We start from the raw sequence: 16,100 nt of genomic DNA, 5'->3' as shown, positions 1-16,100 counted from the left end.
ATACAAATACACTGGTGGATTATTAGTATAATACATTCACCACAATCTCTAAGGCTTCTGCTGATGGTGCCACCGTCCCCTCTACTTCACTGGCCTTGCAAGTCACCCCCATTGGTGGGGAGCCATGCCTGCACCCACTGACACCTTGGCTGCTGGCGTGGAGGTGAGGGGGCACCGGCATGGCCGAAAGGCTGAGAAGTAGACCCACAGTGCAATTCGCAAGTGGGCAGGTCTGGATCCTTCTGACCCTCTGACCCTGACTGACCCATTTCCCCTGGCTACTGGCTCGGGTGCAACCGTTACGACTCACCCCACCATCACCCAGCAGCACCCTCAGCCTGGTGACATTTCGCCATCGGATGCCGAGCCTGGCGACACTTCTGTGCAGGCTCCTGTGGATGGCGGTAGTGAGGTATGCAACCTCGAATCAGAAGGTGCTCTGTCCCAGCCACAAATTCTGGAGCGAAGCATTGAGGGACAAGGAGTCAGCCCGAAGGGGCCTCCAGAGATTGAGCTCTCCCTTGTATGCAACCCCCCTTCCCCACAAATGGTGTCACTCCAGGTTCATTCCCATAGATGTCAGGACCAGACCCCGAAAGAAAAGCGGTAGGGGGATAGTGTGGAAATCCCAGCAGCTGCCGCTGCCACCCCCCGAGCAGGGTGCTTCAGGATCGGATGGGACCCTAGGGGGCCCGTTCTACCCAGTACAATTTAGCACCCTGAACTGGTCCAATTTCTCGGTGGAGGGAACAGCGATAACCCCCTGCTTCTTGGGTTCTTAGCGGGTTATGATTTGGAAGACCTTCAATCCCAACCACTGTCTTCGGGCACCTCTGCCACCATCCTAGAGCGGTTTCCTGAGTTGTTCTCGGGGGAGGAGCTTTAGGTGATCCTGCCTGTCGATGACCCTGGTGGTGTGATCAAAGCAGGCCCTGTGTTGATTGGTGGGCCCTTATCGCCCGCTGCACTCATGTGCAGTGGAGGATCCAGGCCTGGATGGCAACTATCTGAAGGCTGTCAGCCACCCACTGTCGGGAGTGGAGGGTGCACATGAGGCTCTATGCAGTGAGGTGCAGGGCTCACTCGTGCCTGACACTGTGTTGCCCCTCACCCACTGTGGGGAATCCCGGAATCTGGCACATCATAATTAAAGGTTCTTTTGTTACTTTGCCTCCATAGATGGTTTGGGTCGTGCCCTATTGGGCCCCCCTCCAGCAATATCCTGACTCCCTCCCTCCCCACCACCATCCTTTCCCCTCTATCCCCACCACCTCCCCTTCCTTTCCCCTCTGTTGGTTCAGAGGCGAGGGTATCTGGTCTCTCCAGCGCAAAGTTTAGTGCTTGTACCATTTGTTTTTGGTACAACTGTGTTGTGAACAGTTTTAATAATCAGAGTGTCCTCCCCCCCACCCCCGTCTCCGTCCCCGTACGTTGGTACTGAGGGGAGGCTACCCTTTTTCTCCAATGCAAAATTAGTGTTTGTACCGTTTGGCCTTGTATAAAATTTTTATTGTTTTAATAAAAAGATGTGGTCAATTCACCTACCCTGCACATCTTTTTGGATTGTGGGGGTGAGATTAAACAGACAACTTTAAATCAATGAAAATATACCCTGCACAAACCCTGCATTGTTGTAGTTTCAGTTTAAAGTAAAAGGATGCAATTACTGGAAAAGCATCATGTGAAACTGAAACAAAACCATTGTAATTAAACAATTTTAAAGAAGCAAACATATCTTCCCATAATATTAGAATTCACAATATTGCTGAGACTTTTTTCCCCATAAAGAATTTAATTTATTTTCTAAGCCTGATTCTAAATTCAGTTCGGTTACTTTTTAAGAAATGTTGTGTAGCATATTCTTAACAAGGCATTTCATCGGATGACTCATGTTTTTAAGTCACTCCTCCTTATAAAAAGAAGCTGCCCTTTTAGTTCTGGATCAGTTAAGGCAGTATGGCTAATGAAGGTGGTGGTTTTGCTGTCTTGGTTACTGGATTTTCACAGATTACAAAAAAAAGAATTGAAAACAAATTAGCTGCCTACTTTCAAAGCAAGAAGAAGTCAGGTGGTGGGGAATGTGATGTTACAATTGTTGAAAATGGAGATGCTGTGGTGACTTTCTTCAAAACAGACGGTATGTTTTATTTTACATTTTATTTGTTTTGAGTTCTGGCAATGCAGAGCAGTTGGTGGTAAAAATATAAAATAAACCATGGTGATTAATTCAAATTATACAACCAATTTCTTATAGTTGAGGAAATGAAACATGAAACAGAAAGTAAAAAATAACCTTGGGGAACCAAATTAAGTTTAATTTTTAACACAAATCTGTAGACTTTTCATAATAATGTAAGATTAAACACATTGCTTAAAGTTTGAAAGAGTAAATAATTTTAATGCAATGACTTTAGAATCATATAATCACTGAACTAATTGTTTATAATAGAAACTCCCTGAAAATAGTTCCACCTTCCTGTGGGCCACAGTACTAAACTCTTGAAGGCAGTGTGAAGGCAGTGTGTCTAATAAAATTGTTTCCTGTTACTGAAGTATCAGAAATAATTTCACCAAATGCAAAAAAAAAAGCAAATATCTGGGTGAATTTAAACCAAAAATGAGTGAGTTTGTATAAGCTGGCATGTAAATACAGTATTCTGAAACTTGCCCATTCCTAGTTTTAACAGAGGCAGAATGATCAATCAACGCGCCACCCCGCAGTATGTTGATTGCTTGTTCAAATATTATAATGAGGCCAGTAGCCTCAAAATTACCTACCATTTGAAATTTAAGCCTGGCTCATTGGATTTCTCAGGGCTCAAATAATCCTTTGGTTAAAGTGAGTCAGGGAGTGGAGTGCTTTCCTGCTTAACTCCCAGTTTACTACTTCAGCCATCCCCTGCAAAGGACATCCCTTTGGGTCTCCCAAAATGCTAGTGATCTCATCTCCGATTTGGCCAATATTCCCCACATGCATCAGATCTCCTCTTTCACCAGCTCTCTGATCTCTCCGCTGGTGTCTACCACCTCTCCTGACCTTTATAATTTCCAACCTAACATTTGATTTCCCCGTAGTCGTTGATTTCCTCCTGAGACCCTTCCAATGTTCTCAGCCCTCCTTGATCCCCATTGCTTCCACCCACACACTCAGACATCTGGAGCGAAATTCTCCGACCCCCCGCAGGGTCGGAGAATCGCCCGGGACTGGCGGAAATCCCGCCCCCGCTGTGGCCGGAATTCTCCGCCACCCGGGAATTGGTGGGGGCGGGAATCACGCTGCGCCGATCGGCGAGCCCCCCACGGCGATTCTCCGGCCCGCGATGGGCCGAAGTCCCGCCGCTAAGAGGCCTCTCCCGCCGTCGTGGTTTCAACCACCTCTGCTGGTGGCGGGATCGGCGGCGCGAGCGGGCCCCTGGGTTAAAGTGAGTCCTGGGGGGACGCGGGGCGATCGGACCCCGGGGGGTGCCCCCACGGTGGCCAGGCCCGTGATTGGGGCCCACCAATCGGCAGGTGGGCCAGTGCCGTGGGGGCACTCTTTTTCTTCTGCCGCCGCCACGGCCTCCTCCATGGCGGAGGCGGAAGAGAACCCCCCTACCGCGCATGCGCCGGTGGTGACGTCAGCGGCAACTGACGCACTGGCGCATGTGCGAACCGGCGAAGGCCTTTCGGCCAGTCCCGGCGCCGGCCGGCGAGTGTCAAAGGCCGTTGGCGCCGGTTTTGGCACCAGTCGGCGTGGCACCAAATACTCCGGCGTGGGCCTAGCCCCCAAAGGTGCGGAGAATTCCGCACCTTTGGGGAGGCCCAACGCTGGAGTGGTTGGTGCCATTCCGCTACGCCGGGACCCCCCGCCCCGCCGGGTAGGGGAGAATCCCGGCCCTGATCTCTTCCATGTTCCTTCACCAATCCTTCTAATTTCTCCCCAAAGCCATCGATTTCCCCCTCTGACCTTTTCAATGTTGGCCACTTCCTAAGGATTCCAAGGCCTTTAATCTGCTCCACACCTTGAAATGCCCTTCTTGCCACAACCCCCCCCCCCCCCCAAACCTGGCAAATCCTATAATCCCCCCCTGCCCCCCCCCTCCGTTTCGTGGCCCTGTGGGGGGTCGGAGAATCTCGCTCCTTGTCTCTGTTTCCCACTTGGTGCCGAAGACCTACTTGCTCAACAGCCGGTCTCAATCTGGCTGGCTGTAGCTCAGAAACAGTAACAAAAATGCTCAGTTCCTGTCAGTAAGTTTCACATAACCTAACAGCAAAACAAAACACCCCACTTCCTCCCACCCCCACTCTCCACACCACACATGCCACACCCACCCACAGCTTCAAGTTTACTTGCAGTGCCTGATGTCAGACAGAGAAAAATTGATGACCTGTGTAAGCCGCCCCTCCCCGGCTGAAATTACCTTCCAACTTGCCTTTTTATCTGGGAATGCTAATCCTAGTTTAAAAACAAGATGATTTAAGTTTCAGTTTCATTTGCTGTCATTTGATTTGTTTCCCAGAAACTGCTTGGCAGCTGGAGCAGTGTTATAATGATAGTAAAGTTGGATAACAACATCCTCCCATGCTGTATACTGTTATGCTTCTAACATTGTGGCTTAGATCAATGAATATCAATTGGTAGAACATGGAGAAAATGCAAACCAAAAAGAAAATCCCCTGAGATGTAGCAATTGATGGGAAACCGGGGCAGCAGGACTGTGTGAAGTCAGGTGTCTCGGAAATCTTATGGTAATCTTTCATCTTCAATGTTGGAATAGTAATGTGGTGGATCCTGTTACAGAAGCAGCCCAATTTTACTTGTTAATTTCAAATTACCATGGAGTAAAGATGAAAATGAATCTCCTTGTGTCCTGTATGAAATTATTTCCATACGAGAATGGGGTTGATTTTGGCTTTTGGATGACCAGTCATCAGAGTATGCTGCCTGGTCTGCCAGTGAAGAGGCTCCAGCTCATTTGTTTAGGGTGAGTTTTGGAGTGTCAAATAGGTGAAGCATGCAGCTTGGCAGATTGAGGCCTCACAGATGGCTGTCCTTGTGTGGTAGTATGACTAGGGGTATTACGGTACCTGGGAGTGTGAGCTGCCATTGGTGCAGAGGACTCGCTGTCCATTGGCCCAGGTATCGTGTGCCTCTCAGCCCGATTGGCTAAGAGGAAGGTAGCTCCGCCTACGAGGCGGGGTATAAGAACCCGTGTTCCCCGGCAGCCAGCCATTCTCCTGTACGTCTGCTGCCGGGTTCACTTCTTGCTAATTAAAGCCTTCCGTTCGGACTTCATCTACGTTTCGTGTCCATTGATTGTGCATCAATTTAATTAGCAAGATTTTAAAGGATGGAGCTTCGCATCAAGCCGGAATGTCTCCGACTCAGCCCTCACGCAGCAAATGCAACAGCAGCATTTAAGCATTGGCTGGCTTGCTTCAATAGTTACCTGAGCACAGCCGAAAACATCCCAACGAGGGAACAGAAATTGCACATCCTCCACTCGTGCGTTGGCACTGCCGTGTACACGTCATAGAGGACACGACAGAGTACAATGCGGCTATGGACTTGCTTAAAGGACATTTCATATGGCCGGTGAACTAAGTCTACGCTCGGCACTTACTGGCCACGAGGCAGCAGATACCTGGTGAGTCTCTGGACGAATTTTACCGTGCCCTCCTCGTGCTGGGCAGGAACTGCGGCTGCCCACAGGTGTCTGCTGCTGAGCATACCGAACTTCTGATCAGAGACTCCTTCGTTGCAGGTATGCAGCCCTCACAGATCCGCCACAGACTGTTGGAGAGAGAGACTTTAAGCCTCACAGAGGCACGGGCCCTCGCCTCCCCCCTAGACGTTGCAAATCGTAACTCGCGCGCGTACGCTCCCGACCACGCAGTGGCCCCCTGGGCAGCATGGAACGCGACCACTCTCACCCCCACGGACTCGGACCCCCCCCAGGCATGCGCCGCAGGGCGCCCCGATAAACCCGCGGGGCCCCGCTGCTATATCTGCGGCCAGGCAAAGCACCCCTGTCAGCGCTGCCCGGCACGCTCCGCAACCTGCAAGGGCTGCGGCAAGAAGGGCCACTTTGTGGCCGTTTGCCAATCTAAAGTGGTCGCTGCAGTTCCCCCCCCCCCCCACTCTCAGGGGCCCCGTGCAGCCCGTGGACCTCGCTGCCCCCACCCTCCACCACTACCTGCGATCCCCGGGCTCCGCCATTTTGGACCCCCGACTCCACGTGCGGGGAACAGGCGCCGCCATTTTGTCCACCCCCCACCATGTGCGACCGATGGGCACCGCTATCTTGGATCGGCACAGAGGACCCCACAGGTGATTACTCCCTGCCTGATGACGACTCTGAGTTTCTGCCACGACTCGCCTCAGTCACATTGGACCAGTCGCGGCCTCGCACTCTCCACAGCGACCACGAAGATCCTCCTCAACGGCCACGAGACAAGCTGCCTGCTGGACTCCAGGAGCACAGAGAGTTTCGTCCAACCCACCACGGTAAGACGCTGCACTCTTCCTGTTTACCCGGTTAAACAAAAAATCGCTCTGGCCTCCGGTTCGCACTCGGCACAGATCACAGGGTGCTGCATAGCGGACCTCATGGTCCAGGGGAGGGAGTTTAAAAACTATAAGCTATTCGTCCTCTCTCACCTCTGCGCTCCTGGGGTTAGACTTCCAGTGTAACCTCCAGAACTTAACATTCAAATTAGGCGGCCCTATGCCCCCCCCTTACTGTCTGCAGCCTCGCATCCCTCAAGGTCGATCCCCCCTCCTTGTTTGCAAACCTCACCCCGGATTGCAAACCCGTCGCCAGCAGGAGCAGACGGTACAGTGCCCAGGACTGGACCTTCATCAGATCCGAAGTCCAACAGCTTCTGAAGGAAGGGGTCATCGAGGCTAGCAACAGCCCCTGGTGAGCACAATTGCTGGTGGTAAAGACCGGGGAGAAAAATAGGATGGTCATAGACTACAGTCAGACTATCAACAGGTTTACGCAGCTGGACGCGTACCCTCTCCCACGTATCTCTGACCTGGTCAACAGGATCGCGCAGTACAAGGTCTTCTCCATGGTGGACCTCAAATCCGCCTACCATCAGCTCCCCATCCGCACGAGTGATCGAAAGTACACTGCATTCGAAGCAGATGGGCGACTCTACCACTTTTTAAGGGTTCCCTTCGGTGTCACAAACGGGGTCTCGGTCTTCCAACGAGAGATGGACCGAATGGTCGACCAATACGGTTTACGGGCAACCTTCCCATATCTCGATAACGTCACCATCTGCGGCCATGATCAGCAGGACCACGACACCAATCTCCGACAATTTCTCCGAACCGCAAAACTCCTGAATCTGACCTACAACAAATGAAATGAAAATGAAAATCACTTATTGTCACGAGTAGGCTTCAATGAAGTTACTGTGAAAAGCCCCTAGTCACCACATTCCGGCGCCTGTCCGGGGAGGCTGGTACGGGAATTGAACCGTGCTGCTGGCCTGCTTGGTCTGCTTTAAAAGCCAGCGATTTTAGCCCGGTGAGCTAAACCAGTGTGTTTAGCACCGACCGTCTAGCCACCCTCGGCTACGTAGTGCATAACGGAGTAATAGGCCCCGACCCGGAACGCATGCGCCCCCTGATGGGGCTCCCCCTCCCCCACTCCCTCAAAGCCCTCAAGTGCTGTTTGGGCTTCTTTTCATATTACGCCCAGTGGGTCCCCAATTATGCAGACAAAGTCCGTCCCCTCAACCAATCAGCCACATTCCCCCTGTCAATGGAGGCCCGCCAGGCCTTTAGCCGCATCAAAGCGGATATTGCAAAGGCCACGATGCGAGCTATCAACGAGTCCCTCCCCTTCCAAGTCGAGAGCGACGTGTTCGATGTAGCTCTTGCAGCCACCCTCAATCAAGCGGGCAGACCTGTGGCCTTCTTCTCCCGTACCCTCCAAGCTTCCGAAATCCGCCACTCCTCGGTCGAGAAGGAAGCACAAGCCATAGTAGAAGCTGTGCAACATTGGAGGCACTATCTGGCCGGCAGGAGGTTCACCCTCCTCACAGACCAACGGTCAGTGGCCTTCATGTTCGACAACGCACAGAGGGGCAAGATAAAGAACAACAAGATCTTGCAGTGGGGATTGAACTGTCCACCTACCACTACGACATCTTGTATCGTCCTGGGAAGCTAACTGAGCCATCGATACCCTGTCCAACGCACAGGTGGACCGCCTTTGAACCCTCCACGTGGACGTCTGCCACCCGGGGGTCACCCGCTTTTTCCACTTTCTAAAGACCCACAACCTGCCCTACTCCATCGAGGAGGTCAGGACAGTGACTAGGGAATGCCACATCTGCGCGGAGTGCAAACCACACTTCTACCACCCCGAACAAGCGCATCTGATAAAGGCTTTTCGTCCCTTTGATTGTCTCAGCATAGACTTCAAAGGTCCCCTCCCCTCCAACAACCGCAACACGTACTTCCTCAACGTAATTGACGAGTACCCCCGCTTCCTGTTCACCATCCCCTGCCCCGACATGACCACAACCAGCATCATTAAAGCCCTACACACCATTTTCTCCCTGTTCGGATTCCCCGCTTACATTCATCACGATAGGGGGTCCTCCTTTATGAGTGACGAGCTGCGCAATTCCTGTTCAGTAGGGGCATCGCCTCCAGCAGGTTGACCAGTTACAACCCCAGGGGTAACGGTCCAGAAATCTCCCAGTCTCCCACTGGAAGAGGTCCTCCAGACGCCCTCCATTCTATCCGGTCTCTTCTCTGTACATCCACTCACCAAACGCCTCACGAACGCCTTCTTGTTTTTCCTAGGAAGTCTTCCTCGGGGACCACGCTCCCGACCTGGCTGGCTACCCCCGGCCCATCCTGCTCCGGAAACACGTGCGGGTGCACAAGTCGGACCCGTTGGTCGAAAGAGTCCAGCTACTCCACACGAACCCGCAGTACGCGTATGTGGAGTATCCCAACGGCCGACAGGACACGGTCTCCCTACGGGACCTGGCACCCGCCGGATCCCACCCCCCCACCCCCAGGCGCCATCCTCCCCACCCCCCCGAACACCCCAACTGCTCCCGGCAGGACCCCCCCCCCCCCCCCCCCCCCCCCGGCCCCACCGACACTTTTACACGCGCTGCCTAGTGGGCAGGACGACCCTCCCTGGCCTGGCCCCCGCTAGCTCAGAGTAGGGGTACGGACGCAACCGCAAGAACAGGATCATCGCTCCCGGAGTCACGGACGACCACCACTCCAACGTCGCCGGCGCAGCTCCGCAGGTTGCACAGGACGTCCAAGGCACCCGGTCAGCTGATCGAATCCATGTGAACTGTTGATGGACTCTTGTTTTTGCTTGTTCTCTATTTTTTTTCCCATTCCCCCAACTGTACATAGTTACTGTGTTCTGTATTTTGCAAATAGTTGCGGGCCAGCGGGCAGCCATCAGTGAAATGGTACGATCCAACATCTCTAGTCATACTACCAGTCTCTCACATGCTCACGGGATAACCCCCCCTCCATGTCCACATTCCCCGTAAACCCCCCCCCCCTTCCCCCCCGGTTCCTTTCTCAACAGGGGGTGAATGTGGTAGTATGACTAGGGGTATTACGGTACTTGGGAGTGTGAGCTGCCATTGGTGCAGAGGACTCACTGCCCATTGGCCCAGGTATCGAGTGCCTCTCCGATTGGCTAAGAGGAAGGTAGCTCCGCCTACGAGGCGGGGTATAGTCCCCGGCAGCCAGCCATTCTCCTGTACCTCTGCTGCCGGCTTCACTTCTTGCTCATTAAAGCCTTCCGTTCGGACTTCATCTATGTTTCGTGCCCATTGATTGTGCATCCCCTTGCTTGATCGCAAGATAAATTGCCTGGAGACAACATTATTTTTGTGGATACAGGAGGGGCAATCCTGCTCCTCCCGAGCCTGCAAAAAGAGTCGTGCAACAAATCAGAGTTTGTACAGCGCAAATGTAACCCAAAATCAGGCAAGCTTTTTAAATCTCAGGAGCCAATTTCCTTATTGGAAGGGGCTTATCTGAAAAAAGCAAATAATTTTGCTTAAAAGGGCAGGGCCACTTTTAAAATGCTTTGGAAGGTTGAAAACTAATGGGCAGAGGAGCAAAGAGATCTAGGAATACAATGTATAATACATAAGTTATTAAACTAGGAATTCAAATTGATAGTGCCTTAAAGAGTGCAAAAGACTCATTCCTTTAGAGAGGAGCAGAATAAAAACACAAGGGAGAAATTCAATGGAAACATTTCTAAGTTAATTTGTGGTCGGTTTTTCAGGGAGTTATTAAGGACTTAAGTAGGCAAATGCACATGGGATACAGGGTGATTTGATGAGATGGATTCATAAGTGGCTTAGTAGTAGGAAACAGAAGGTGCTGATTGACATCTGCTTTAGTGTCTGGAATCCAGTGACCAGTGGCGTACCACAGGATCTGTGCTGTACTGTTTGTCATTTATATCAATGAAGTTGATTGCTATGTGGGGGGTAGGATCAGTAAGTTTGCGGATGACACAAAGATTGGCCAGGTGGTTAACAATGAGGCTGAGTGTCTTGGGTTACAAGAAGATATAGACGGGATGGTCAAATGGGCAGATACGTGACAGATGGAATTTAACCCTGAAAAGTGTGAGGTGATACACTTTGGAAAGAGTAATTTAACAAGGAGGTATACTATGAAAGCTCTGATACTGGGAAGTTCCGAAGAACAAAGGGACATTGGTGTGTTTGTCCATAGATCTCTTGAGGGCAGAAGGGCAGGTTAATAGGGTAGTGAAAAAGACATACAGGACACTCGCTTTTATCACTCGGGGCATAGATTACAAAAGCAAGGAGGTCATGTTGGAGTTACATAGAACTTTGGTGAGGCCATAGCTGGAGTACTGTGTGCAATTCTGGCTGCCACATTATAGGAAGGATGTAATTGCAGTGGAGAGAAGATTCACCAAGATGTTGCCTGGGATGGAACATTTAAATTATAAACAGAGATTGGATAGGCTTGGGCTGTTTTCTCTGGAGCAGAGAAGACTGAGGGGCGACCTGATCGAGGTGTACAAGATTATGAGAGACATGGACACGATGGATAGGGAGCAGCTGCTTAGTTGAAGGGTCAGTTACGAGAGGACACAAGTTCAAACTGAGCGGATGGAAGTTTAGGGGGAGGATTTGAGGGAAAACCTTTTTACCCAGAGAGTGGCAACAGCCAGAACGCACTGCCTGGGAGGGTGGTAGAGGTGGGTTGCCTCACATCCTATAAAAAGTACCTGGATGAGTACTTGGCATGCCATTACATTCAATGCTTTGGGCCAAATGCTGGCAAGTAGAATCAGGTGGACAGGTCAGGGCCTTTCATGCGGCAGTGCAGACTCGATGGGGGAAGGGCCTCTTCTGCACTGTAGCAATCTGAGTTTCCTGCCGGCTCTGCCAGCAAGTTCCCGATTTCTTTCCAAAGACACTTAGTCACTTTTTTGGACCTTGGAATGTTTCTCACGAGCTTAGCCCACCAGAATAGTTTTCAGCACTGGGGGGCTGAACTCCAAAATCGGACCTCCATTTTGGAAGTGCCCCGACCTCAAGTGATCTTGTGGGTTCCCCACAACCCCCACCCATGGGCAATGTTACTCCACACAAATGAACACGATCCCCAGCCCCCTGTCAGGAACCCCCCTTTCAGAACCTTATTCGTCACTCTCCCAACCTCCCAGAGGCCCGTACTTATTTGCCTTGCACACCCCCATCCGTCAAACCTTCCCTCCACCTCATTTCATGAGCATTGGCACCCTTGCACTACCAACCTGGCACCCCAACAGTGCTCCCACTAACTTGGCAATGCCACCCAAATGCCTTGGCAATGCCCGGGTTCAGACGGATACCCAGTGGTGTTTTACAAAAGGTTCTCGGGGGCTTTGGGGCCCTTGTTGTTAAGGCAGTTTAACAAGCCAATGGAGTGGGGTGTGCTGACCTCGATGATGTCGCTGGCCTCGATCCCCCATTTTGGAAGTGCCCCGATCTCAAGTGATCTTGTGGGTCCCCCACAAACCCCACCCATGGGCAATGTTACTCTACACAAATGAACACTACCCCACCCCCACCCCCACCCCCCCGTTCCCTTACAAGGTTCCTGTGGTGTTTTATAAAAGGTTCTTGGGGGTTTGGGGGCTCTTGTTTTTAAGGCAGTTTAACGAGTCAACAGAATGGGACATGCTCACCTCGACGATGTCGCTGGCCTCGATCTCTCTAATTTTGAAGTGGAATAAGGATCCGGAGCAGTGTGGGTTGCATAGGCCGATTTCACTGTCAAATGTGGATGCCAAGTTATTGGCCAAGATCTTGACCTTGAGGATTGAGGACTGTTTGCCAGGTGTAATAGGGGAGGACCAGACGGGGTTCGCAAAGGGGAGGATCTGGCGGCTAATATCAGGAGGCTACTAAATGAGATAGTTATGCCCCCCCCCCCCCCCCGAGGGTCGAGAGATGGTGGCGGCCATGAGTGCAGAGAAGGCCTTCGATCGAGTGGAGTGGGACTATTTGTGGGAGGTCCTGGGGCGGTTTGGGTTTGGGCAGAGTTTTGTTGATTGGGTCCGGCTGCTGTATCAAACACACAGTTCCCCACCTATTTCCCCCTCCCCCCCCGGATTGCTGCTGCCTGCTGACCTGCTTGTAGGATTAGAATAGCGGTTTTAATATACTCACAACAGAGCCAGCCTATTAGCCATTGAACTTTCGGTGAACTGGCCAGCTGACCATGTGGCACTGACCTTTATACAGGAGCTTCCGGGGGAGGAGTCCTGGGCAGAGCCAAGGGAGAAGCCCCGTACAACTCAAGCATTTCCAGAGCTACTCCCCCTGGAGAACAGGTAGTGCAACTGCACTTACAATATAGACATGTATATACAGATTATACTGTAGTATATTATATGTATTGTGGTAAACTGCTACTGTATTACATGTAATGTGGTAAACCACTTTCTGATGGCTCCGTCTCCCCTCCGGCTCGGTATAAAGGTGGCTGATCTCCGCCTTTGCCCCAGCTCGGGATCAGAGGCCATGAGACTTTCTGTTCAGCTTATTAAAGCCTCAGTTATGTTCACTACTCGTTTTGTGTTCATTGATGACACATCAAGAGCAAAGGTGGAGGAGCAGGAGAATAACTCGAGAAAGCAGAACCTGTGAATAGTGGGCCTGCCTGAAGAAGTGGAAGGTGTGAGTGCCACGAGGTACGTCTCGAAGATGCTGGCGGGGCTGGTGGCAGAAGGTCTGCTAGATGAGGTGCCTGAAGTGGAACAAGCTCATAGGTCCCTGAGGCAGAAGCCTAAAGCTGGGGAGCGGCTGCAGGCGGTGATCGAGATTCCACAAATTTGTGCAGAAAGAGAGGATTTTGCGATGGGCCAGGGAGAAGCATACCTGCGACTGGGAGGGGAATAATGTCTGATTTTTATCAGGACATCAGAGCCGAGTTGGCGAAGCGGCGGGCAGGATTCAACAAGGCCAAGCCATTGCTGTACCAGCAGCAGATCAGGTTTGGGGTGCTCTGCCCGGTGAAATTATAGGTAATGTTGGAGGCCAGTAGTATTATTTCGAGACCCCAGAAGTGGCTGAAGACTTCATTAAGGAGCATAAACTGGGGGATGCGCGGACAATGCTTGGTGCTGGCACTTTGTAATGCTTGGGAGCATGTTTGAAGTGGGGGTAGAGATTGGTGGATTTTTGTCTTTTTTGAGGGGGGGGGGGGGTTGCTGTTTACTGTTGGGGTTGGAGGGGTGAAAGGTTTATGTGGGGATGGGTGTTTCCGTTTGCTCTCCCCCCCTCCTGTTTTATGGGACTGTTTGTGTTTAATATCTGTTTGTTTGCTTTTGGAGACGGCTGCCTAGAGTTTAGAAGTCTTTGTTTGGGTGGGGGAGGGCAAGGTCAGCAGGGAATCTTCTTCCTTGAGCTGAGGAATGGGGGGGGAGAGTGAGGGGGAGGTCATTAGGATGTGCCTTTGGGCAGGGGCAGCCGCGCTAGCAGGTTATGCTGGGGAACAGAAGGTGGTGGGGGATAAGGCTGAGAGGGGTGGCCGTGGTAGGGGGTGGGGGGGAGGTTGTTGCGATGTGACAGGGAGTGAGAGATGACATAGTCAGGTACGGAGAAAGGGGCCACCTGGGGTGGGCTAGGTATAGGGTGGAATTAAGGGGGCAAGAGTTAAGTGGAGAAGATGACGGACAGTAGAGGGGAGTATTATTGGAGGCGCAATCCTCCGGTAAGGCTGGTAACGTGGAACGTCCGGAAACTGAATTGCATGGTTAAAAGGTTGTGGATGTTCGCACACCTCAGGAGCTTGAAAGCGGGATGGTCTTTCTGCAAGGAGACACACCTCTGTGTGAAGGACCAGGTTAGGTGAAGGAAGGGGTGGGTCGGGCAGGTTTTTCACTTGGGGTTTGATTCAAAATCAAAAAGGAGGTGAGGGATCTGGGTGGGAGATATGTGATTGTGAGTGGTGTATTGGAAGGGTGTTGGTAAATGTGTATGCCCCAAATTGGGATGATGTGGGTTTTATGAGGGGGTTGCTGGTAGCAATCCCGGATTTGGCCACGTACCAGTTGATCATGAGAGGAGATTTTAACTGTATCCTAGAGCCGAGGTGGATAGGTCGAGCCCCAGGTCGATGGGTAGGGGACCAATGGCAAGGGAGCTGGGGGGATTTGGAGAGAATGGGTATGGTGGATCCATGGCGCTTTCAGAACCCAGGGTGATGTGACCATCAATTCACTTGAGACACGATAGGAAGTAAACTGTGGCTTTAATAGCCTTATAACTGAGTCTGCCTGCGACCAGAAGAACTGAGGGCAGACTCACAAGGCTGCAGCACTTTATACTTCCGGTAGTGGGAGGGGCCGAGGGTGGAGTCCTGTACAAGCTCCTCATCTCCCCCTGTGGGCAGAGCCACGCAACGGCTCACAGACAGAGCCCACACAGACACAATACTATACAGTGTGAACACAATACTATACAGTGTGAATTACATGATGTACATTCACAACCTGTAAAAAAAATCAAGTCCGGCGGGGGTGACGGGTCTACAGGTTGAGCCGGTCCGGTGGCTGAGTTGTCCTTTGGGATCAGCGGAGCACTAGGGTTGCAGCCTCTTCAGGTAGCTGAGTGGTGACGGGCGGTGTGGATTGGAGGGTGGACTCCGGGGGTGGTTCGGTCAGAGCTTCGTTCCTGACCGGTGTGACGGGCGAAGGGGGGCGCAGGAAACCTGTAGGCGTGGGGAGTCGGGTGGGATGTAGTGTGAGGGGTACCTCGGTGGTGGTGGTGGTGGATCCTGCAGGCGCCAGGTCCCGGAGGGAAACAGTGTCCTGACGACCGTCGGGGTGTTCTATAAATGCGTAGTGTGGGTTTGAGTGTAGCAGTAGTACCCTTTCTACTAGTGGGTCCGTTTTATGTGTCCGGACGTGCTTCCGGCGGAGAACCGGGCCCGGTGTCCTCAACCAAGATGGGAGCGAAGCCCCTGTGGTAGTGCCCCTAGGGAAAACAAATAATCGCTCGTGAGGGGTCTGATTAGTGGCATTGTACAGGAGGGACCTAATTGCATGGAGCGTATCGGGGAGGACCTCCTGCCAGTGGGACGTCGGGAGATACCTGGACCGTAGGGTCAGTAGGACGGTCTTCCAGACCTTCACGTTCTCCCTCTCCACCTGCCCGTTCCCCCTGGGGCTATAGCTGGTAGTCCTGCTCGAGGCTATGTCCTTGTCGAGCAGGTACTGACACAGCTCGTCACTCATGAAGGATGAACCCCTGTCGCTGTGTACGTAGCTGGGGAAGCCAAACAGGGTGAAGACACTGTGCAGCTCTGATGACTGTGTGGGAGGTCATATCGGGGCATGGGATAGCAAAGGGAAAGTGGGAGAATTCGTCTATGACATTGAGGAAGTACACATTTTGATTGGTCGAGGGCAGGGCCCCTTTGAAATCAATGCTCAGACGTTCAAAGGGCTGGGAAGCCTTTACCAGGTGGGCCTTGTCTGGTCTATAGAAGTGCAGTTTGCACTCCGTGCAGATCGGGCAATCCCTGGTGATGGCTTTTACCTCCTCAGTGGAGAAAGGCAGATTTCTGGCTT

The 16,100-nt window shown here is 52.0% G+C and overlaps 1 protein-coding gene across 1 annotated transcript in view; it reads left to right on the top strand.

Moving 5' to 3' along the window:
* Nucleotides 1-1,928: 1,928 nt before the first annotated feature.
* LOC119966523 (protein mono-ADP-ribosyltransferase PARP14-like) overlaps nucleotides 1,929-16,100 on the top strand; it is a 152,591-nt gene continuing 138,419 nt past the window's right edge. The window contains exon 1 of the mRNA XM_038798364.1: nucleotides 1,929-2,137. Coding sequence (XP_038654292.1) covers nucleotides 1,957-2,137 — 181 coding nt within the window. The 5' untranslated portion in view covers nucleotides 1,929-1,956. The remainder of the gene's footprint in view (nucleotides 2,138-16,100) is intronic.

Source organism: Scyliorhinus canicula, chromosome 5, assembly GCF_902713615.1.
Source record: "Scyliorhinus canicula chromosome 5, sScyCan1.1, whole genome shotgun sequence".
Lineage (NCBI taxonomy): Eukaryota > Metazoa > Chordata > Chondrichthyes > Carcharhiniformes > Scyliorhinidae > Scyliorhinus > Scyliorhinus canicula.
This window is presented reverse-complemented; position numbering and strand designations above follow the sequence as displayed.